The sequence below is a fragment of the Notechis scutatus genome, chromosome 13, assembly GCF_049901735.1.
Source record: "Notechis scutatus isolate UNSWTSFEM ecotype Mainland chromosome 13, rNotScu1.2, whole genome shotgun sequence".
NCBI classification, from domain to species: domain Eukaryota; kingdom Metazoa; phylum Chordata; class Lepidosauria; order Squamata; family Elapidae; genus Notechis; species Notechis scutatus.
Window position 1 is genome coordinate 4,356,803 of NC_142021.1, and position 24,963 is coordinate 4,381,765.

Consider the following 24,963-nt stretch of genomic DNA (forward strand, 5'->3'; position numbering starts at 1 on the left):
CGAGTAGAGGAGTGGAGAACTCTTCTTGTGAAATATTTCTGGACTTTCTCAACTGTGTTAATATCAGATACATAATGTGGGTTCCAGACTGATGAGCTGCATTCAAGTATTGGTCTAGCCAATGTTTTGTATGCCCCTAGTTAGTAGTGTGATATTACCAGAGAAAAAGCTACGTAGGATTAGGTTAACGACTCTTAATGCCTTATTGTTGGTGTGCTAAAGTAGGTGTGCTAAAAGCCCACTGAAACTTGTCCAGCCTTTATCTGCAGAGTCTCTGTGTGCCCCCTTGCAACCTAGATCCAGCCCCCTCCCCTGCCTTCTTGATAGCTTCTCCCTCCCCCCTCAATATCTCCCTGGGATCTTGCTGCTGGAGAGGGCTGCAAGCGATAGCAGCAGGCCGCTTGCCAAACCATGTTGGCTGAAAGCAAACGCCATGGAAACTGCTGGCGTACTGCTGTTTAGTTTTACGAGCCCCTGGGGAGGGATGCATAGTTAACGTAACACTTCAAACATCATTATTGATTGCATGCATGGACTGTGTCGAGGGCTGCCTCAGCAAACCCTGGGAGGGGAGGGGAGGTCGTGCAGAAAGTGTTTGTGTGTCTGTGTGTCTCCCTCTGTGTGTGCGCATTGTGTTCCTCACAGAGCAGGGTGCATCCTAAGCCATGGAGGGATTGCGCCAGGCCTACAAGAATAGAGAGAGAAACCACCAATTTGTTTGCAATCCTGCCTTTATTCTATTTGCAAATAAATTGATGGGGTGAACATATGCAACACACTTTCCTTTGCCAATTTTTCCCCACAACAACAACAATCCTGGAGGTTGAGTTGGGATGATAGAGAGGAGCCGAAAGTCACCTGGTCGGCTTTTAAGGTGGGACTAGAACTCACGGTCTCCTAGTGATTGGCCCAAAGCTATCCAGCTGGCTGTCATGGCAAAGGCAGGACTAGAACTCACCGTCTCCTAGTGATTGGCCCAAAGTCATCCAGCCAAATTTCATGGCTAAGCCAGGACTAGCGTTCCCAGTCTCCCAGTTTCTACCCAGGTGCCCTATTTTTTTTTTTTCAAAACAAACCACGATTATAATAAATCCTATACTGGGTGTTAAGCCTCCAACTTTGCTCACCTAAGGATCAGGGACTATTTGGGCAAAATTGGGTTTGCCCCACCCATCTTTTCACGTTTCCAAAGCACACCCGTCTGCCTGCGGCCTCCGAACGCTGCTTGGGTGTTGCTACAACAAGCATTCCTCGTTCTGGGTATCTTTCCATCCACACCAGGTTCCTCCCTTGGTTTCAACCGCCAAGCCAGTTTGGAGCAGAGTTTGGTTAGTCTCAGGACTTTGCCCTCTGGCCACGCCAACCGGTCAGCCCGGCCATTGTTCTACCTTGCCGTGCCTTGTCAGGTAGAATAAATGCCAGCTTTCCTGTGGATGTTTCCACGCAGTCAATGGAGGGAGGGACGGAGGGAAGGTAGCTTCTGTTCAGATATTCTTGCTGATGTCACTTTTCTGTTGATCACTTTCCGTTTTGTGCTTTTCAACCCTCAGCAGATTCCATCAGAGGTCACTGAGGGAGAACTTCCCTTCCCTTCTCTTCTTCCTTCCCTTCCCTGCTTCCTCCCCTCCTCCTCCTCCTCTCATTCCCTTCCCTTAATTCCTCTCTTCTCCCCTTCTCTTTCCCTCCCTCCCTCCCTCCTCTCATGACAGGGAGAACAAATATCTTTTCTTCCACAGTTTTTGCGCTGTGAACTTGAGAAAGAGAATATCCAAATGAAGATAAATAGATCAATTCGTTGGACAAAACTGCTTGGGGGGGGTTGGACTAGATGACCTACAAGGTCCCTTCCAACTCTGTTAATCTGTGTTACTGAAAAACTACACGTTGTTCACAGGGATTCTAGCTGATAGACTGAAAATCATTTTGCAAGAATTTTTTTCCTGAGGCTCAACCTGGTGGTTTTTTTTTTTTTTAACCTAAAAGAAACTGAAAGGAGAAATGGTGTAGGGTCTCCTGCTTGGGCAGGGGGCTTGGACTAGATGACCTACAAGGTCCCTTCCGACTCTGTTAATCTGTAAAGAACAGAAGTTGCCTCCGGAAATTGTGGGCACTTCATCCCTGGAGGCTTCCAAGAAGAGACTGGACTGCCCTTTGTCAGAAATGGTGTAGGGTTTCATGTTTGGGGTGGGTGAGTTGGACTAGATGACCTCCAAGGTCCCTTCCAGATCTGTTATTCTGTATTCAGTGGGACAGCTTGCCTTCGGAAGTTGTGGGAGCTCCATCACCAGAAGCTTTCAAGAAGAGACTGGACTGCCATCTGTCAGAAACGGTGTAGGGTCTACTGTTTGGGTGGATGGGTGGGGTTGGACTAGATGACCTACAAGATCCCTTCCGACTCTGTTAATCTGTGTTATATCACTTGGCGGTCTCCCTTCTCTTGCAGGGACCATGCGCCCGGTCCGGAGGAATTTTTATGACCCTTCTTCCGCTCCCGGCAAAGGGGTGGTATGGGAGTGGGAGAATGACAACAACTCCTGGACCCCTTACGATATGGACATCTGCATCACCATCCAGAACGCCTACGAGAAGCAGCACCCCTGGTTGGACCTCTCCTCCTTGGGGTTCTGCTACCTGATCTACTTCAACAGCATGTCGCAGGTGAACCGCCAGACCCAGAGGAAGCGCCGTCTACGGCGACGCATGGATTTAGCCTACCCGCTCATCATGGGCTCCATCCCCAAGTCTCAATCCTGGCCAGTGGGGACCAACTCTGGCCACCCTTGTTCGTGTCAGCAGTGCCTGCTGGTCAACAGCACCCGGGCAGCATCCAACGCCATCTTGGCTTCCCAACGCCGGAAAGTCTACGCGGGCAATAACAACGGGACGCTGGCAGTCCGCCAGAGCAATACATTCAACGGGACGGCCTTGTGGTCTTTGGGGGCTGTGCCAGCAGGAGGGATGTCCAAGATGGAACAGTCACGTTCCACCAACGGGGTGCCAGCTGCCACCACCTTCTCCCGAAGTCAGAGCGCACCCAACAATACTCAAGTTCCGGGTCAAAATAATCTGAACCGACCTGGGACACAGCGGGCGGCCATCCTAAGTAGCAGAGCCTCCATCCCACCTGGGTAAGTGTTGGAGAGCTTGCGTTCCTCAAAGCATCAGGTGGTGGGACTTATCTCCGGGGGTTGGGGGATGAGTCTGCCTAACGAGATGAGGTGGACCAATTGCTTTCGTGGTGTGAAGACAATAACTTGGTCCTCAACACCAATAAGACCAAGGAGCTGATGGTGCACTAGAGAAGGAACAGATCAGACATCCAGCCCTTGCTTATCGATGGAGACCGAGTGGAGCAAGTGGCCAGTTTTAAGTTTCTGGGTGTTACTGTGCTGTCCAGCCAGTGTATGGGAATTGGATAGTTAGGTAGCAATTGTGAGCTGTCCCCTTAAGGGAATGCATCCTGGGAAATGTAGTCCATGTCACGTGACCACATCTGTAATCCTGATTGGTCACTAAATTGACCCTTGAGGGGTTAGAGGGGGTTTCCTCACTCTTGGCTGAACTCACGGACTCGTGGTAACTGTTCTACTTCTACCGCTTTGAGATGAGAGAAAAAGGATAGGAGATAACCATCTTTTTACCTACAAGACAGAAATGCAAAGGATTGGTCATTAAAGAAGAACTTTGTCACAAATGTGAGTTATGAGGATACCTGATGAACCAATAATAAAGATTTTGTATGTACGTTTTGTTGAGTTTATCTATCTGTACAGAAGACAAAATCTACCACTGTACAGAATACAGAACAGTTACCCTAAAAGAGGACCTGACCTGGGGTGCTCACATTGCAGCCCTGGTCAAAAGGGCCCAGCAGAAATTATATTACCTGAGGCTTCTCAGGAAACAACAACTGAATGAAAAACTGTTGGTGTCCTTCTACCGCTGCACCAGAGAGAGTATCTTAACTTATTGCACCTCTGTATGGTTTGCCAATTGCATTGTGGCAGATAGGACAACGCTCCAGAGGGTTAACGTCATTGCCCACAAGAGCATTGGTTGCTCTTTGGAAGAGCTTTATTGCTCCCGCTGCCTTAAGAAAGTTCAAAACATCCTCAAAGATCCATCTTGTCCTGGGAACCCTTTTTTTGAACTATTACCATCTGGCAGACGGTTCATGATAATAATAAAAATAAGGACAGATAGGCTGAAAAACAGCTTCTCTCCCAGGGCAGGAACTCTATTGAATTCTGCTGTATAGTGCAGTGTTGGTGCAGTGTCGGGGATTTTCGGTTCAATGTGTGGAAAGTGAAGGATGTGTGTTTGTGTTTATTTTCATGGTCATGGTCATGATGTGCACTGAAGGTGGTGTTTGATTTCATTGTACGAGGTGCAATGACAATCAAGTAAACTAAAAAACTAAAGGTCAAATGGTCTGTTCTGACCCAGAGAGCAAACACAAGACAAAGGTATCAGCACAACCTTTTAATGCTTCATTTACGAATCCCGTTCCTTCACCGATAAAAGGCTGCTTCCAACTAATAAGGAAGAACCTTGCCAAGTTTTTGCAAGGCTGCCAAGAACACCAGATAAAGTTCCAACTCAAGATATTCCTAACGTCCACCAGGCTCGAGTATCAAACTTTTTTGCCTTCTGCAAAGAACTGCAGATTCTCAGCTGGCTTTTATCTGCTCAGGGAGGGGCCATTACCTTACAGCTTTACTCCCGTGCTGCTCCAGCTGCTCTTTCCTTCGAGCAGCCTTGTGGGTGCACTGGGCCCTCCCAGATGCCCCCTGCACTTTTCTCTTCTTTATTCTCTCTCTCCCACAACAGAGACCTGGCCTGCAGGTCTCTGTTGTGGTTAGCCGGCAGCAGGTGCAGGCGGCGGAGGAGAGCGAGGACTCAGATGAGGGGCCAGGACCATCAGGGAGTGGACTGCTGCCTTCAGGGATTGTGGGGGCTGGCAGCAGCAATGAGGAGGTTCCCGAGGAGCCTGCGCCAAGTGCGCGGGAGCACAGGATGATTCGTAGAAGAGAACAGCTGGAGCAGCACAGGCGACTCGGGAGTAAGGATGCAACGTAATGGGCCCTCCCTCCAGGGACTATAAGCCTGGTTTCAAAAGGTTTTTGCTTTTGCAGAAGGCAAAAGCTTTCTAAGGACTCAGCATTGTGTGTGGCGACTCTGGCTTATCTGAAGAATTCTGTCAAGGCTTTTCTGTTTGGACTAATTGGCTGCAAGCCCTCTTTTATCTACAAAGAAGTTTATTTGTAGATTAAAGCAGTGAAGGTTTGAGTTGCTGCGTTTGTTGTGAGATTTTCTTGCTGGTAACCGGGTTGGGTCAGAACAGTCTCGGCTGGTGTGGGGAAAGCTGCGTGCCAGCATTAGGCAAAGCATGCCCACCAAGCCACGCCCACCAAGCCATGCCCACCGAACCGGTGGTAAAACCATTTGAATCCCACCACTCCTTGGTGTGCTCTGAGCTTGGTGTTTGTTTGCAGACACAGGATTGGCCAAGTAGGTAACATCATCAGTGCCAGAAGGGAATGGGGTTTGTGGGAAGGAAGAGGAGGACTGTAGGATCCTTGGTGCTGTCTGAGCTTGGTGGGTTTTCTTGTAGGTAAATGTTTCAAAATCCAACTTGGTGCTTTCTCAACATAATAATTTGTTTGCAGACATTTCACTGCCCTACTAGGTAACATCAGCAGTGCTACTGAGTGTGAGATTGGCTCCTTGTTTATATACAATATCTTGTCCTGCCCATGTTGCTGGGACTGTAATTTTCCCCTTGGGATTTGATTAGGATATTGTTTTCTTCTTGATTGTTTGTCTGGTGTTAATCCCTGCTTATCTGGGTATAGGCTGCTGGAGAGTATGTGGTTTGGTCTTTTTGTTACCTTCCTTCTTAGCTTTTTATTTTGAATGGTGCGTAAACTTACCTCTGTGTGTCCATTGATAGCTGATTTGCCTGAATGCCAAGCTTCCAGGAATTTCCTACAATTTTTGGATTTAGCTTGGTCTGCATATAAACTCGATCTATATAAACACCACATTAATTAATCATGTTACCTTGTTTGGTAATAAAATGTCTGAAAGCAAACAATGAAAGATGACTCTGCAATTCAACCATGCTAAGAAGTCGAAGAGGAAAGAGGGAAAGAGCGAGAGAAAAATAGAAAAGAAAGAGTAAAGATACAAAGAACTCACTCATTAATTCTTTACAGCAGGGATCCCCAACCTTTTCGACGCCGCAGCCCGGTTCCCGACATCAGCTGGGCGCCGCGGCCCGGTTACCCGGCGTCAACTGGGCGCCGCCATCTTTTATGATGGCGACGGCGCTTCGGTGGCGTCACCGGAGCGCTGTTTCGTCATAAAAAGATGGGCTTAGCGCTTCTGGTGAGCTTTTTCGGGTAGAAATGGCTTTCTACCGGAAAAGCTCACGCAAGCGCTGGCGCCGCCATCTTTTATGACGAAACAGCGCTTCCGGTGAGCTTTCTACCCGGAAGCGCTTTTTACCAAAAAGATGGCGGCGCCCAGCAACCAGCGGCCCGGTAAGGGTTGTTCAGCGGCCGGGTACCCGCTGGACCGGCGGTTGGGGACCCCTGCTTTACAGCAGTTACGAGCACAAATTCTAACTCTCTGCGGTTAAACATAATTTTCCTTTTTCTATCATCTATCCTATCTAATCATCAAAACAATACTTGATAACTTCATGGGTTATTTTTTTTTCATGCTTGAAACTTTGCATGTTGTTCCAGCTTTTCCCGAGAGTTATATTTTGGCAAGTTTTTGATAATACGTTGCATTTTGGCACTTCAAACGTATGCAGTTTTTGACCAGGTTCTTTATGATAGTTGCTTTTGGTATTTTGGGGTTTTTTAAAAATACATTTTTGGTAGGCGTATTTTAATGCTGCAAATGGCACCATCCAATTTGGAACAAAAATGCACATCTTGGTACATACCTGGCTGCTCATTTGTAGTTTGGGAAACTGCAAAATAATAGGCAAATTTAAGAAGAAAAAAACAAGCATTCTAGCCTGGGGCTGGAATGAATGCAGCTCTTAGTTATTTGTATTTTGTATACATTTTCTGTGCCATTTGGCCATCTTCTGCATTATTTATTGCAGATTGCATTTTTTTAAAAATCTTGTTTTGTAATACTATACTGGAACACTCCCGGAGTCTCTCTCTGGAGTCAGATATTATCCCCAAACAAATTAATTTTGAAAATAAATAATATGACGCCCAGCTCTATTTCTTTTTTTTTTTTCAAATTTAAATCTCTTTTGGGCTCCCCCAAATGCCGCTAACTATTCTACATTGTAGAGAACGTTTGGTTTCTTTTTTTAATTCAAATAAAAGTGCCCTAGTTAAGTATCCTCCTTTAATCACAGAGAAAAGCTATTCAGAGTTCACTCAGAGGAGTTACAACAATCAGCCATAGACACTAAAAACCAATTGTTCCTGTAATTATTGAAATACGAATATGTTCCTTAGTGTGTTTTAATAGGCAACTGAAAATCTGTGATTTTTCGTGATGTTCTTTTCAAAAAGCAATGTTACCACTTTATCGTTAGGGATGTTTTACATGTGTGGAATATTATGATCTCTATTATTACTATTGTTACATGACTGTTATTAGCAGTATTACTGCTGTTATTATTATTATTAATAATAATAATGATAATTGCAGATGACATTATGCTTTTTGGATGCTCTCTTTGGAAGACTATATGTGGCTTGATTTTATTAATAATGTACTTTGTTGTTAAGCTTAATATTTAATTATTAATGAAACATTTAATTTATTTTTAAGTTATTAAAAATTTAGCCTAATAATTAAAATGATGACGATCATCACCATAATAAGCAATTTTTAAAAATAGCAGGGTTTGTTCCTATTTCCAGATCCATAGTCTGGTGGAGATACAGCCCTTAGGATTTCACCAGCTGTTCCAATAATAAGAAAAATAACAATAATAGTAGCAATAATAATAGCAATACCAATACCAACAGTAGAAACAACAATAGGGACTAACAGCCATCATAGCCGTAACAACAACAGCATGAACAGTAACACTAGTTAACAACAGAAATAGGAAGAATAACGATAGGAACAATAACATTAACAATAACAGCCATAGTAACAACAGCAATGAGAAAACACCAACAACAATAACTAGCAAATCCTAACAATCGGTCCAATAGCCGCCCGAAGTCATTTTTGATACGAGATGGGCAGCAAATAAATGTAATAAATAAATGATGGGAGAGCAACGATAACAACAGTAGTAGCATCCATGCAATAGCTATAGGAACAATAACAATAGGAATAATAATGGTAACAATCCTAGCAATCGACATGACAGTGCCAAACTGTCTTTCCCACTGCCTGCTGCACGCTATCTATTTATCTATTTACTGTCATCTATCTACTATCTCTATCTGTCATGTCTGCCTGCCTATCTCTCTCTCTCTCTCTCTCATCTATGATTCGTCTATCTATCTCATCTATTTCTCATCTATTTATCTATCATCTATTTCTCATCTATCTATCTCTGTCTGTCTATCCTTTGCACAACCCCTATTTCCCCAGAGATAACTTAACACAAACACTCATTATTTATCTCACTCTGTCCTATCATCGTTTTATCATCATCTAATATATTGTTTATTTTTTACTTAACTCATCTATCAATCACTTCTCTATTTCCTCTCTACTTAACTACCTATCATCTATCCATCTGAATTTCCCTCACTTATCTGTTCATCATCTCTCCATTATCCATTTGTCTACCTATCGCTAGCCAGCCAGCCAGCCATTAACTATCTGCACAGCTCTTCTGTTCAGTCTATATCCATAGGGGATCCACAGGTATTGTCTTCCAGATGTTTATGCCTCCCATAGTGGTGTTTCACTGCCTCTTCGCATTCTGCTACCTTCAGTGACATTTGAGGCACCATGTTAGCTTCTTCCCTTCACATCATCTTCTTCAACAGATGTTCTGCACAGAGGTTGGCCCTTCCTCTACACATTTTCCAGCATTTGACCAAAACTTGGCCAACAGCCATCTCACGAGGGCATCGAAAGCTCCTACTGTAAATGATTTTGTAGGAACTGAATCTATTTCAAGTGTTGGTTTTTTTTTGTCCTGGACAAAGGATTCTAGCCTGTGTTTTCATATCAGCATCTTTGCGTTTGGTAGGCAGGCTCAAGTCACTCATTTCCCCGCTTCCTACGAATTTATGAGCTCTGTCTGAAGTTCGTAATAAATAGCACAATATCTAACCCAGATCTCTGTTCTTCTGAGTACAAAGCAACCAAGAATTTTCAAGAGTTCCTTTCCCCCTTTTTATAACAGAAATAAGGCAGGGGCCGGAGCAGAGATCCCCAGCCTTCTGCTCACAAAAATTATTTCTTTGTTTCAAGCATTATAACTCACTTCATGGACGTAAAGCTCTCTAAGCAGTGGCTGGAAACAAGGCGAGAAATATCTTCAGTCTTGCATTCTGGCCCGTCATCAAAACAAGCATAAAACATGATAAGGAAAATAAAATGGGAAAAAGAAAGGGGGGGAAATGGCACAAAAATACTACATAGTGCTAAAATAAACAGAGCAAACACAGATATTTGTTCATAGTTATGCCTTACAGTGCATTTTGTCATAGAATTAGTCATTAGTCAAACATATAAAGAATAGTTGCTGGAATTGGGTATGTCTAGTTTAAGGAAAAGAAAGACTACGGGTGACATGATAGCAGTCTTCCAATACTTGAGGGGTTGCCCCAAAGAAGAGGAAGTCAAGCTATTCTCCAAAAGCCTACAGTATCGTTAAGGACTTCTCCCATCCAGCCCATAAACTGTTTACCCTTCTTCCATCTGGAGGGAGGTTCAGGTGCCTGCAGTCTAAGACCAGCAGGCTAAGGAACAGCTTCTACCATACAGCGGTTTCCTTATTGAACTCCTCAACTCGTCTATCCCCACACACACACTGATACTTCCCCTGATAATATATATCTTGTATAAACTCTCTGTGCATTATACTTACATTCAATATGTTCATAAACACTCTGTCTGTACATATTCCTTCCATAGACATATATTCTGCATATTCATAGATATTCTGTATATCCATATATAGTTACATTTTTATTGTATATCAGTACATATATATTTATACTTTATTGATGTTTTGCACTTCTGGTTAGATGCTAGCTGCATTTCGTTGCCTGTGGCAATGACAATAAAGTTGAATCTAATCTAATCTAATCTAATCAAAGCACCTGAAGGCAGGAGAAGAAGCAATGGGTGGAAACTAATCCAGGAGAGAAGCAACCTGGAACTAAGGAAGAATTTGCTGATAAAATTAGTGGAATGACTTTCCTTCGGAAGTTGTCCCAAAAGGTGCTTCTTTCAAGAGGAAATTGGACTTTCTGGGTTTTTTTTTAAGACATTTAGTTTCTCATCCAAAACGCTTCTTCAGCTCTGACTGGACGGAGGGGAATGGAAGGATTGATACTCCTTGCAGACAGTCGGTCAATGACCATCATCCACCATCCAGTCAGAGCTGAAGAAGCTTCTTGGATGAGAAGTGAAATGTCTTCAAAGAAAAACTAGAAAGTCCAGTTTGCCTCTTGAAAAAAAAAGATCACCTTTGGGACAACCATGATCTGGATAACTGTGAATCTCCATAGACATTTTGTGATACACTCCAGAAGTTGTGAATGCTCCAACACTGGACGTTTTTAAGTAGAGATTGGACAGCCATTTGTCTGAAACAGTCTAGGGTTTCCTGCCTGAGCAAGGGGTTGGACTAGAAGACCTCCAAGGTCCCTTCCAACTCTGTTATTCTAAATCTTCTCAATTTACAGAAGATAGATTTTTTTTTTCAGGTTGGCATAGTAGAAAGGGCTATTTATATTTATCCGTTAGTAAAAATGAAACTGGGCAAGGTTTAGATCAAGTTCCTTTCACACCCCCAAAAAGCCAACCACCTTTTTAAAGCATTGTTTTCTTGCTGCACTTCACACGCACTTCCTTCTAGTGCTGTTTGGGGTTGGCTTTCTTTCTTTCTTTCTTTTGGCTGTTGAGAATTGTGAATGTTACACAACAATTATTCCTCCTAGCAGGATCTGCTATGTCAACAACTAGGTAAGATGAGCCAATGGACAAATTGCTCTCTGAGATTTTCTGCTGCCAGCACCCGAGATGACTGTCGGAGTCAGCAAAAAAGGAGTCAGACAGGAAGAAGGTGTGGGTTTGTGTGTGTGTGTGTGTTGTGTAAGAGTGCGAGCGGCTTAGTGTGCTTGAAGGGCACAGTGATCATTTTAGATTGTGAGTTGTGCAATTTTTAGGGGACTTTGAATGTGTGGAGTGAGCCCTCCTGCAAGTTATATTTCAAAGGCCGGGCCAGGGTTGTAAGGTTAGTTGCTGACAGCAGGTGAAAATCAGGTATTTTGGCCCAAAAATGATGCCAAAGAAGGAAATTTGGCTCCCGGGTAACTTTTTTTAAAAATATGTTTTTATTGTATTTCCATTATTACAACTCAAAACATCATAATTTCAACAGCATTTTTGGCATCTATACAAATTCTTATCTTATATGTCTTAACACATTACATTTACATTTATCTAACATTAATTAATAACTTTATCCATAATTATTATTCTTACATTCTTATATATTCTACATATTTATCATTCATTTTCTTGAGGTCTCTTACAAGTTGATTTCCTTTCTTATTTCTGTTTGTAATCCAGTCATACCATTTGTTCCAAATTAAAAAATATTCACTCTTCTTTCTATTGCAATTTTAATGCAAGCATATTCATTTCAGCACTTTCCATTATTTTTTGTTGCATCAGTTCTTCACTAGGAAAATTAGAAGTTTTTCATACTTGTGCCTAGGCTATTCTGAGGGCTGTTAAGATATGTAACATTAAATATTTTACTTTTTGGGGGGAATTTGGTCTTTAATAATTCCTAAGAGAAAAGTTTCTGGTCTGAGTTCAATTTGATAACTGGTGATCTCCTGTAACCAATTTTTAATTTGAATCCAGAATGTCCTGGTCTCGGGGCATAGCCACCACATATGGTAAAATGTACCGTCAACTTTTTTGCATCCATCTTCTCTTATTGATTTTCCTTGTTAGTTGCCTGAGTAGGCTACAAATGACATTCATGAGATTCCGCCGTAAATATATGCCATTTGCTAAGCATCCACATTTTGATCATGTTCGTAGGGACGCTGCCCCTGTAGCAAAGGGGAGGATTGGTTCTGAGACACTTTTTTCGAATGGTCATAAGCTGAGGACTACCTGAATTGTGATATGGGGGCCTTTATCCAGTATTTCCATACCGTAGCATGGTTACCACATTAACAAAAAAGATATTGAGACTTTGAAGAAGAAAAAAAAGTGCAGAGAAGAGCAACTAGGTTGATTAAAGGCCTGGAGTCCAAAACAGATGAAGAACAGCTGCAGGAGTTGGGTATGACTAGTCTAGAGAAGCCAAACTTCCAAAACTTAAAAAAGGATTTACTGGGAGTTAACATGCCAGCACTGCCTGGGTGTAGCTGACTCTGAGACACATAATTCATTGTCACCCTTGACTCTTGAAGTTGGCTTCATATCGGGCAGTGCCAGATGTGCTAGGAACGGTGCAATGTCTCTCTCCTTTACACCTATATCATAGAAGAAGAAAAGGGAGTGAAAAATAAGGAACTGAAGGAAGTGCAGCAAGAGAAAGTGAGTTCCACTTTAAAGATATTTTTTTGTAAAGGAAGCGGAATGAAGGAGAGTCAACATGACAAAGGAAACATTTAATGATGACTGTTTGACACATATTTGTGCACTGACCCATGCACATACCCATATATGCTAACACATGCAAATACACACACACACACACACACACACACACATGTTGATGTCTAAGGAGAAGGAGAAGAAGGGAGGTGGAGGAGAAAGGGAAGAAGAAGGGGAGGTGGAGGAGATGAAGAAGGAGAAAGTAGGTGGAGGAGAAGAGGAAGGGGAGAAGAAGAGATGAAGGAGGAGGGAGAAGAGAAGGAAAGGAGGAGGAGGAGGAGGAGGAGGAGGAGGAGGAGGAGACGAACTGGATCAGAACTTTCAAATTAAAGAATATTTTACAAAGGATTCCCAAGGGGAAAAAATTGTGTTTTGAATTTTTGGGACATTGATAATGTTACCTAGCCTGGTAATGAAACATCTGCAGGAAAACAACCAAATTCTAAGAACATCAAGAACCCAACGGACTCAACCTGAGTGTATATATACTCTACTATGAGAAAGCGATTTGTTTGTTTGTTTGTAAGTCAGGTGGACTAAGGTGCTTGGCAGGCTGCAAGGGAAGATTTTGAGGGTAAAATTATGCCCTTTGGGGATGTTCCAAAAACATGTGCTCCCTCAATTCCTGTTTAAATCTTCTCCATCTCCATCTCTTCCAGGGTTCCTGCTCTCCCAGTGAAGAATCTGAATGGAACTGGTCCAGTCCACCCTGCTTTGGCAGGTAAGAGTAATCAGTGAAATAATGCCTTTTTAGTAAAGTATGCTAGTCAGGAAAGGTGCTCCCTTCCTGTTTTTTTTATTGATTTGATTTAACAGACTGTTTGGCAGGACATCATGCCCGTTAAATCCAGAAGTCTGTTAAATCCAAAGGTCTGTTAAATCCAAAGGTCTGTTAAATCCAAAGGTCTGTTAAATCCAAAGGTCTCTTAAATCAGAACATATGGAATGAGTTTTATTTGAATCACTTGTTTTCTCTGTTCCAGGAATGACCGGCATCTTGATGTGTGCAGCAGGTTTGCCTGTCTGTCTAACGCGAGCTCCAAAGCCCATCTTGCACCCCCCACCTGTCAACAAGAGCGACATGAAGGCAGTGCCGGGCATTACTGGCATTTGCCGTAAAACCAAGAAGAAACATTTGAAGAAGAGTAAGCTGGATTCCCCCCTTGGTCTCTGAGGAATTAAAATGTGGGGGTCGCATGCTGGGTATTGCCTTTGGACCCTTTTAGAGTTGGCGGCCATTTTGTATCCTACCCAGGAGGGATGCTGCATCAAGTACCCTGAGCATTGTGGGAAACTCTGAAAGGCCATAGAGAGTCAACTGTTTGGCTCTGGGTAGGGTCAGACATTGCATTGCTTTGACCAAAATTGACTGGCGGCCAGTGGGCGCAGGTGGGAATGGAGAGTTATAAAATGCCTTTCATGAGGACCAGAGCAGTGGCCAAACAACAGCGGTCACACTGTCTCGAGAAGATAGTTTTCATTGTCTCGATGGGTGAGGATGTATTCATGCCTTTGAGTCAGCATTGACTCTTCTCTTCTCTACAGGCAGAAACCCCGAGGACGTGGTACGACGTTACATCCAGAAAGTGAAGAACCCTCCTGACGAGGTGAGTTGTCCCACTTTCTGCCCATTAAATCCAGAAGTCTGTTAAATCCAGAAGTCTGTTAAATCCAAAGGTCTGTTAAATCCAAAGGTCTCTTAAATCAGAACATATGGAATGAGTGTGACAAAAAAAAGTGTAAAATATCCAGGCACGAGTGGACTGATCCCTCCTTCTCAATCTAGTATTTCCTTGATGTTGAGAACCATCCATCAGTGGAACAACTTGCCTTCTGAAGTTACGGGCACCACTGGAATGCCTTTTTCCTATCAGTGCAACCTGATTTACCCAAATATGGGAAGGAGCATCTTGCTTTCCTTTTGCCTTTCAGCCACAATCCGGGACCCAGTCGCTTTCATGACAGACTATTTTTGTGTTAAATTTATATTTAAAAGTAAAGGTTCCCCTCACACCTATGTGCTAGTCGTTTCTGGTTCTAGGGGGCAGTACTCACCTCCGTTACAAAGTCGAAGAGCCAGCGCTGTCCGAAGACGTCTCCATGGTCATGTGGCTGGCATGATTAAACACCAAAGGCGCACAGAACGCTGTTCCCTTCCCATCAAAGTGGCCCCTATTTTTCTACTTGCATTTTTTACGTGCTTTTGAACTGCTAGGTTGTCAGAAACTGGGACAAGGAATGGGAGCTCACTCCGCTATTCTATTATAATTATAGTGTACTTTGCAAGGCTGTTGTGGAGTGAAAGGGGAGAGATCCTGGCATCTCGAGGTGTTTAAAAGAAGAGGAGGTTTGAGATGAAATAAGGATTAAAAATAGAAGCAAATGACTTGGAGCAAAGAGCTGCTAGACATGAGGTCTCGGGTGTGTAATTTCCAGCAACAAGAAAGTGCTTACATTTGCACCAACCACATTTGCAGTTATTATCATGAAATAGTTCGTGATACATTTCAGGATTCTCTGTGTCAGTTAAAGGCACTGGTGAAGATGTATTTCCACCTACAGAGATTCTGTGATGACCCAAAGGGGCGTGGCACAAAGACAACACAGTCAGATAATCAGTAGGAGTCCCTTTATTAGCTCTAACTTTGTCCCCAATGTCCAGGTTACCTTCTGGCTGGAGAAAAACTCTCCCAGGAACAGCCTTGGGCTGCAGAGAATCAAGTCCAAAATATGGTCAACAAAAATTGTAACTATAAGTCCAATCAAGGCAAGATGATGTAATTAGTCCGGCAGGGCAGGAGAAGGAATTCCAGATGTGAAGGAACGGCAGTAATTCAACATGGTTGGGAGGATGTCAGGGACACAGATAACCAAAGTCAAAACAAGATAAAGTCATGTTTGCTGCCAGCAGATGCTACAGTCAGCATGCATTTCTTTTATACTTTCTTCCCAGGTGTAGCTAATGAAGGGAATCAGGGCCCTTTCCTGCCCCGTAGGCCACGCAACCCATGTTGCTCTCTTCTCCATTCCTCCCTGTGTGCCTTAGGATGAAGAGGGAGTGGGCCTGGGTTCTTCCTCTGAACTCCCTCTCCCTTGTTCTACCTCTTTCCTGCTCTGCCCAGCTGGACTTTGCTCTTCCCCAGTATCCTTCACAGCCAACTGAGCCACACTCCCACTCCCTGTCAGCTGTTCGTCTTCCTCCTCAGACTCCGACAGGGGCATGACAGATTCCTTGAGCATGTTCAAATGATAAAGTCCATGTCAACCCTGAAGCTGGCTTAACTGTGGCCATTTTTCCCCCATAGCTTTCCTCCGAGGAGGTTTCTCTTTGCATCGCTTCAGGGCTGACACAGCCTGGAGCGAAGGAAGCAGGGAGCAGGGAGGGTGTAGAGATAGCTGGGGTGTTGTAGCCAAAATAAAATTCTTTCCCCTGGGAATAAAGGACAGGGGTTCAAAAGGTGAAGACTGAAGTCACCTAGCCAGTGGGCTGTATGCTGATTGGACCAAGGGACTGGAGACTCTGGGAGGAAGCGGCAAAGTTTTCCTTGGAATTGGGCGAAAAACCATCAGCAACTTAGAGCCGGTTTTCCAACAAGTTTGTGCCAATACGAGATGTCCCAATAAAATGTTCTTCGAGGAATAGGCCTGCCTCCGAGTTCCCGTGGTTGGGGATGTATTACTTGGAACCAGGGGTGGACTTCAAAATTTTTAGCAAGGTTGCCAGGGTGGGCGTGGCCTAGTCGGCCTCCTGCACCACAGTTGGGGGGAGCCGTTTTAGCTCTCCCCGGGCTCTGGAGGCTCCCTGGAAGCTGAAAACAGGCCCATTTCTGCCCTTCCCGAACTTCCGGGAGGGCTGTTTTTTACCCTCCTAGAGCCTCCATGTGCGTCCTGCACTTACCTGTATCTAAAATGGGCTACGTGGGGGGCTCCTGGGAGGGGTGGGGTGGGCGGGGCCATCCAGAATATTGTGCAGAATATTAACTAGGGGCTCTCGTGAACGCCCAGCAGCCCACCCCTGCTCCAAAGTCCCTTCCAACTATTAGTCCATTTTATTTTATTTTATTTTTAAATATTCTCGGTGCTTTGCAGCTCCGTGGAACCCAACCTCCCTCCTTGTTAGTTATTGCTGACCCCCCCCTATTTGTTTCCCCTCTCCCCCCCCCCCAACCACAACAGGACTGTACCATCTGCATGGAGAGATTGGTGTCCTCCTCGGGTTACGAGGGTATCCTTAGGCACAAGAGTGCCAAGCCGGAACTGGTAGGAAAACTGGGGAAATGCGGGCACATGTACCACCTCCTTTGTCTCGTTGCCATGTACAACAATGGCAATAAGGTGAGCCTGGATTCTAACGGGTGGCTGGCGGGGGTGGGGGAGGAATCGGGGGTGGGGGGAACATTATTGGATTGTTTTGAAATCTATATCTTTTTCCTTTTCTATGATCCCTTTCTGTTGTTTCTTTTTTTCTTCTTCTTCTTCTTCTTCTTCTTCTTCTTCTTCTTCTTCTTCTTCTTCTTCTTCTTCTTCTTCTTCTTCTTCTTCTTCTCCTTCTCCTTCTCCTTCTCCTTCTCTTCTCCTTCTCCTTCTCTTCTTCTTCTTCTTTCTCTCTCTCTCTCTCCCCCTCTCTCTCTCTTCTTTCTTCTCCTTCTCCTTCTCCTTCTCCTTCTCCTTCTCCTTCTCCTTCTCCTTCTCTTCTTCTTCTTCTTCTTCTTCTTCTTCTTCTTCTTCTTCTTCTTCTTCTCTCTCTCTCTCTTTCTTCTTCTTCTTCTTCTTCTTCTTCTTCTTCTTCTTCTTCTTCTTCTTCTCCTTCTCCTTCTCCTTCTCCTTCTCCTTCTCCTTCTCCTCCTTCTCCTTCTCCTTCTCCTTCTCCTTCTTCTTCTTTCTCTCTCTCTCTCCTCTCTCTCTCTCTTCTTCTTTCTTCTTCTTCTTCTTCTTCTTCTTCTTCTTCTTCTTCTTCTTCTTCTTCTTCTTCTTCTTCTTCTCTCTTCTTCTTCTTCTTCTTCTTCTTCTTCTTCTTCTTCTTCTTCTTCCTTCTCTCTTCTTCTTCTTCCTTCTTCTTCTTCTTCTTTTCTTCTTCTTCTTCTTCTTCTTCTTCTTCTTCTTCTTCTTCTCCTTTCCTTCTCTCTTCTCTCTCTTCTCCTTCTTCTTCTTTTCTCTCTCTTTCCCTCTCTCTCTTCTTCTTCTTCTTCTTCTTCTTCTTCTTCTTCTTCTTCTTCTTCTTCTTCTTCTCTTCTTCTTCTTCTTCTTCTTTCCTTCTCCTTCTCCTTCTCCTTCTCCTTCTCCTTTCTCTTCTCCTCTTCTTCTTCTTCTTCTTCTTCTTCTTTTCTTCTTCTCTCTCTCTCTTCTTTCTTCTTCTTCTTCTTCTTCTTCTTCTTCTTCTTCTTCTTCTTCTTCTTCTTCTTCTTCTTCTTCTTCTTCTTCTTCTTCTTCTTCTTCTTCTCTTCTTCTTCCTTCCTCCTCTCCTCTCTCCTCCTCTCCTCTTCTCTTCTTCTCCTCCTCCTCCTCCTCCTCCTCCTCCTCCTCCTCCTCCTCCTTCTCCTTCTTCTCCTCCTTCTCTTTCTCCTTCTCCTTCTTTTAAGTTTGTCGTGCTTTCTTCTGCCTCCCAGGATGGCAGTCTCCAATGTCCCACTTGCAAGGCCATCTATGGGGAGAAGACGGGAACTCAGCCTCCTGGAAAGATGGAATTCCACATTATCCCTCACTCTCTTCCCGGATATCCGGATTGCAAAGCTATCCGCATTGTGTATAACATTCCTGCGGGAATCCAGGTGAGAAAAGAGAAGCACCTTGCAGGTAGCCTTCTTCGATGTACGGCCAGAACGGAGCCCGAAATTTATGTTGCTAAGGGAAACAGGTTGGGATGTGTGAGTTTTGTCCCATTTTTAAAACCTTTCTTGCCACGTTTGTTAAAATGAATCACTGCAGTGGTTGAGTTAGCAACACAGGCTGTTAAGTGAACCCATTGATTTGGCTAGTGGGAAGGTTCCCCCAATGGAATCAAGTGACTCAGGATCAGGTGCAGCCGTTATAAATATGAATCATTTGCCAAGTCTCTGAATTTTGATCAGGTGTCTCTAGGCATGCTCCAACGGGCGTAAGTGTGGGAAATCGTCCCCATTTTCAGGGTCGTTGTAACTCTGAACCGTCACTGAATGAACTAAGTTGAGGACTATAGTAATAGTCCTTAGACTTATGTCCCACTTCACAGTGCTTCACAGCCCTCTCTAAGTGGTTTTACAGGTTCAGCCTATTACCCCCAACAATCTGGGGTTGTTTTTTTTACCCGCCTTGGAAGGTTGGAAGGCTGAGTCAACCTTGAGCCAGTAAGAATTGAACTCCTGGCAATGTGCAGAGTTTACCTGCAATATTGCTTTCTAACTACTGCACAGGAAGAAAGGAAGGGAGGGAGGGAGGGAGGGAGGGAGGGAGGGAGGGAAGGAGGGAAGGAAGGAAGGAAGGAAGGAAGGAAGGAAGGAAGGAAGGAAGGAAGGAAAGAAGGAAGGAGGGAAGGAAGGAAAAGAAAGAGCAAAGCAATAGCCCTTAGATTTTTATACTGCTTCACAGTACTCTACAGCCCTCTCTAAGCGGTTTACAGAGTCAGCCTCTTGTCCCCAACAATCTGGATCCTTGTTTTACTGACCTCAGAAGGATGGAAGGTTGAGTCAACCTTGAGCCCAGTGAGAATTGAACTCCTGGCAGAGTTTGCCTGCAATAGCAATAGCACTTAGACTTATATATATATCACTTTAAAGTACTCTACAGCCCTCTCTAAGTGGTTTACAGAGTCAGCATCTTGCCCCCCAACTATCTGGGTCCTCATTTTACCGACCTCGGAAGGATGGAAGGCTGAGTCAACCTTGAGCTGGTCAGGATCGAACTGCCAAACTGTTGGCAGCCTGCAGTCAGCAGAAATAGCCTGCAGTACTGCATTTTAACCACTGCACCAGCATGTCTCTTTACACAACTACCTGTAATTTTTAATGGATGATAACCTTATTGTAACCTTAACCTGGTTGTAAGTCGAGGGTTATCTGTGCTCTCTTCCATAACACCCATTGTGGAACAGACCATGTTTTGTTGCCTCTCCCAACTCTCGATTTTTTTTGCTTAAGCAGGGCATAGAGCATCCAAATCCTGGGAAAAAGTTCACCGCACGAGGATTCCCACGTCACTGTTACCTTCCAGACAATGAGAAAGGCAGAAAGGTAAATGCTTCTTTTCCCTGACCTTAGTGGACTTCAAGTTGCAACATACTTAAGTAGTCACCATTCCTTGCTTTCGTGATATCATTGCTTCTGTTTTGTGTTGATGGTATTCCTATGTATGCCCTCATACTTCACATTCTCTTTCTTCCTCATGTTGCTCTCAGTTGGCCCCACTACATCTATCACCATCGCTGTCTTCTGGTCTATTGCCAGGATGGTGATTGGCTACCACCTGTGGGACTTCCAAACAGACAGGCAGGTGCTAGCCAATCAACCAGACATCATGATAGTAGAAGGACCAGAAGACAGTGATGATCCAGATAGACAAGCAGGTGGTAGCCAATCAACCAGACATCATGGTAGTAGAAGGACCAGAAGACAGTCATGGTCCAGATAAACAGGCAGGTGGCAGCCAATCAACTAGACATCTTGGTAGTAGAAAGATCAGCAGACAGTGGTGGTCCAGATAGACAGGCAGATGTTAGCCAATCATCCAGACACTGTAGTAATAGAAGGACCAGAAGACAGCGTTGATCCAGGCAGGTGCTAGCCAATCAACCTGACATCTTGATAGTAGACAAGGGCCAGAGGACAGGTGGTAGCCAATCAACCAGATATCGTGGTAGTAGAAGGACCAAAAAGACAGTGGTGGTAATAGTGGTAGAAGTGCCAAGTGAGAGCAAGATCAGGAAGAAGAAGTATGAGAAGCTATCTCTATCTCTATCTCTCTATCTACATCTACATCTACATCTCTCTCTCTCTCTCTCTCTCTCTCTCTTTATATCTATCTATCTACGTACGTACACACACACACACACACAAATATATATATTACCTTCTTCTCCAGATTTTGAAACTCCTCATTGTGGCTTGGGAACGCCGGCTCATCTTCACCATCGGGACCTCGAACACGACGGGTGAATCGGACACTGTGGTGTGGAATGAGATCCACCACAAGACCGAATTTGGCTCCAACCTCACTGGCCATGGCTACCCTGACCCAAACTATCTGGACAATGTCCTGGCTGAACTGATGGCCCAGGGGGTCTTGGAAGCCAACCTGAAGGACTGAGAAGATGGGGGGTTTTTTGGCCTCCCTCCACCCAACGCTCCTCCTGCCTCCATGTCGTCATGCGCAGCTCAAGCACTGCCTGTCCTCTCCTCCATCTGTCCGTCCGTGTCCTTGTTCGCTTGGTGAGGCAAGCCGTGTTTGGGATGGTTCTTTCCACCTTCCCAAGTCGCTTTGACTAGCTTGACTTCAACCCAAGGAGGATACAGGGTGCTTTCCTCCACCCCTGGCAGGATTCACAACGTGATCCCGGGGTTTCCTCCCCAGAGAAACAATCAGAAGCTTTGTAGAGTTGAGCGACCCATGCAAGCTTCCTGCTCTGCACTTCTTTTTTCTACATGTGTGTATAATTCTTGGCCATTCCCATGGGCTCGAAGCTCGCTGCTCCAAACCGCCCACTTCACAACTCAAATCTTACAGCCAGGTTGTCCTGCCTCCTTTTGCCCCTCTTCCTCGCTTGTTCTCGGGTGCCTTTGTGGCTCTGCCCAGAGAAGCAGTAAAAAAGAAGATCCAACTTGGGCATCCAAGGAAGGCAGGCATTGTGGCTCCACAGCGGGCAAAGTGTAGTTAACCAGCTTTGTCGTCTGCCTTCCATGCAAATTTAAATGGCCACATCCCCCCCCATCACTTTGGCTGTGTTCCACCACCACCCCAGCCTCATTTCACGGATCAAATGCAAAGTTTGCCCTCTAGTTCAGAGGTCCCCCAAATCCTGGTCCATGGACCCAACACTGGTCCGTAGCATGCCAGAAACCGGGCCATACAAACAAGCAAAGCCCCATCCGCAGGATGTAGGCAGCATGCAAAAACCACATTGGTCCATGCAGAAACCTCTCTTCATGGAACCGGTCCTTGGTGCCCCAAAGGTTGGTGGGCCATGATGTTTGTTTGTTTTTTCCTTAAAATATATATATTGCAAGATGGGGGAGGTTTTTCTAAGTGGAACGACGGTTGGTGAAAATTGGGAAGCCCGCCAGAGCTTCTCCTTCCCCCCTGATCCACCCAGATTCCCTTGTGTTAGCTGTTTATTTAACAAACCCCAAGTACGTGTTGCAGGATTAAATCGGATGCTTGAGGTCCTTTATATCCCACCACCATTCTTGAACAGACAAGGCCTTTCTGACTGTTACGTCTTACGTCATCTTCTTGTCATCTCCCCAAACACCCGAATACACGGTTTTGGACCTGGACCACTTGGGTGGTGATGGAAGAAAGGCTAATTCCTTTCTTCCCGCGACATCAAATGTCTGCATCCCTTTCCCTGTTCTACTTTTTTTGGCCCATCCTTGACAATGGAGATATCCTAGGAGAACAATTCTCCTCCTAAAGGGCCTTTAGGAGGAGTCTGGAAAGTATCAATCCATTGGGAGATCTGGGGTCAATTGCTCCCATTGCTTTGCCACTCCTGAAAAGGACCAGGCTTCAGCCAATAAGATGCCACCTTCTGTCTCCCCCTTGCTTGACATCAGGGGTAGGATTCAGCTGGTACAGACCGGTTCAGGCAAAGCAGTAGTTCTGCCGATTAGTTGGCCACACCCACCCGCCTCTGTCCTATATTTCCATGTTTTATTCACTGGGGCTACAGCAGAAGGTAAGTTTTAGAGCTGAAAATGGGTGATTTTGAAATGCTGTGCGCACACAGCTCACTGACCCGGTTGTTACACCAGTTGAATCCCACCACTGCTTGACATCCGTGTGACCTATGTTGACATCCGTTTCTCCTATGTTGAAAGATGAAAAAAAAAAAAAAGGCGATGTCCGTTTCTGGTTTCTTGCAAACCGTACAACAGCCTGGCTCAATTCTGGAGATGAGATGATGAGATTCCCTCCTGGGCCAGCGCCGGCAAACTTTCTATCCCCCACAATCTTTATGTAGCATGTTCAATTATCCAGATGTGAGGGCAAAACTGGGACAAGTTGCCCAAAATTGGATGGAAATAAACTTTTACAGGAGAAAATGTAATTTCTATACACAGCTTTGGTCCATATCAAGCAGATGCAATAACAACAACGACAACAACAATAAAAAAATGGGACGAAACAGAGCAAAAATGTGATTGGCCGTGGTGTCACCAGTGCAGGGTTGCACTGTCAGCAAACATCATTAGAAGCTCCAGAAGGCCCCAAATCCTTCAGATTTTATTATTTTGAAATAGGAATCTATGCACAGTCACTCAAAGCGGGAACAAGCAGATTTAGGATTTTACTGGACGGGAAGTCTTTAAGAGTTGTTATTTCTCCAGCATAAAATTATGGGGTTACAAATTGGGGAAGGTTGCACCAATTCTTGAAACCAGGTGGCCTAGAAAAGAGGTCCATGTAGGTAAAGGTTGTGTCCGACTCTAGGAGTAATACACATCTCCATTTCCTAGCCAAGGGAGCCATCGTTGTCCAAAGACAACCCTAACCCTACTAGAGGTATCTAATAGGTACATTTCTGGACAGCTGGGGGCATCTTTGCTTTATCGTGTTACAAATGGAGGCTAAAACATATCGTGAAGGATGGCAGGAACTGGGTGTGTTTAGTGAGGAGAAGAATTAGGGGTGAAAGGATAGCACTCACCAAGGGGCAGCTTACTGTGGTTCCAACTCGCCGTGGGACAGTTCAACAGTTCAATTATTTAAAACGATTTAAGAATTATTTTGGAGAATAAGTTGAGCCCTCTTTTCTTTGTGGCAGCCCCTCAAACGTTGCAACACTGCACTCATGTCTCCCCTCATCCTTCTTTTCATTTTGAATTGAATTTTTGAGTAGAAACTGGCCATCCCCAACACTGGAAGCAGCCTTCTGTCTGTGAAAATTCTCCATCATCCAGGGCATGGTTGTCCCAAAGAGGCAACTGGACTTTCTTGTTTTTTGTGGAAGACATTTCGCTTCTCATTTAAGAAGCTTCTTCAGCTCTGACTGGATGGTGGGGAAGGGAAGGATTTCTACTCCTTGAGGACAGCTGGTCATTTGCATCCTTTTAGAGGGTCGTTGAGGCCACTTGGAGGTTTGTCTGTGTCCTCAGGTCACCTGAGTGGGTGCAAATGGGTGTGGAGTCTTCTCGGAACTGCTGAAAGGCTCCCCATCTATGTGCTCTACTCAAGTGATTCTGAGGACACAGAGAAACCTCCAAGTGGCCTCAACGACCCTCTAAAAGGATGCAAATGACCAGCTGTCTGCAAGGAGTATCAATCCTTCCATTCCCCACCATCCAAATCAAAGCTGAAGAAACTTCTTGGAGGAGAAGCAAAACATCTTCAAAGAAAAACCTGAAAGTCCCGTTGCCGCTTGAAAAAAAATAAATGAGCACCTTTGGGACAAGCAGCCTTATGCTGATTCAAAATCCAAGTTTCTCTAACTTGCTATACTTGCCGGCACAATGATTTATGATCTGGATTGTAAAATTGGAGTCTTTCCTAACCCTTATTTGGAAGTGACAGGAGCATCCTCTGATGAACCAATTACAATGACTTCCCATTAAGCATTTCATTTTTTTCCCCCTTTTGCAATAAAATTAAATCTTCATAACATTTGGAGAGAAGGATAGGGGAAATTAGGATGGACCTTGGTTTCAACTCTTGGAAAGAAAGGTCACACAGCCCTTCTCTGCCAGGAGATATTTTTTTATTTTGTTTAAATTAAAACCATCTGTTTAACAGTGAGAGAGAGAAAGAGGAAGAGAGAGAGAGAGAGGATGCAATGGGCACCAACAGATGTGTCTGCCTCTGGCCTCCTAAACCTAATTTGGTGGCATGCTTCCTTTTAGCTGCTGAACTGTTTTGCTAGAGAAGAAAGAACAGAGGATAATGGGGGTGGCTTAGGTTCATTCTTGATATCTCTCACAATGCGTGGCAGGACACCGAGGCACTGCACAGATTCACTTCAGAGATCATGGAATT

General features: G+C 44.5%; 1 protein-coding gene across 1 annotated transcript in view; it reads left to right on the forward strand.

Annotated features, from left to right (window-relative positions):
• The window catches only part of DTX1 (deltex E3 ubiquitin ligase 1), a 41,732-nt gene extending 18,945 nt beyond the window's left edge, over window positions 1–22,787 (forward strand). Inside the window, exons 2-9 of the mRNA XM_087942782.1 lie at window positions 2,444–3,128; window positions 13,464–13,525; window positions 13,788–13,949; window positions 14,350–14,411; window positions 16,981–17,139; window positions 18,411–18,572; window positions 19,920–20,009; window positions 20,857–22,787. Of these exons, the coding sequence (XP_087798908.1) occupies window positions 2,444–3,128; window positions 13,464–13,525; window positions 13,788–13,949; window positions 14,350–14,411; window positions 16,981–17,139; window positions 18,411–18,572; window positions 19,920–20,009; window positions 20,857–21,081 (1,607 nt within the window). The 3' untranslated portion in view covers window positions 21,082–22,787. The remainder of the gene's footprint in view (window positions 1–2,443; window positions 3,129–13,463; window positions 13,526–13,787; window positions 13,950–14,349; window positions 14,412–16,980; window positions 17,140–18,410; window positions 18,573–19,919; window positions 20,010–20,856) is intronic.
• The last annotated feature ends 2,176 nt before the right edge of the window (window positions 22,788–24,963 follow it).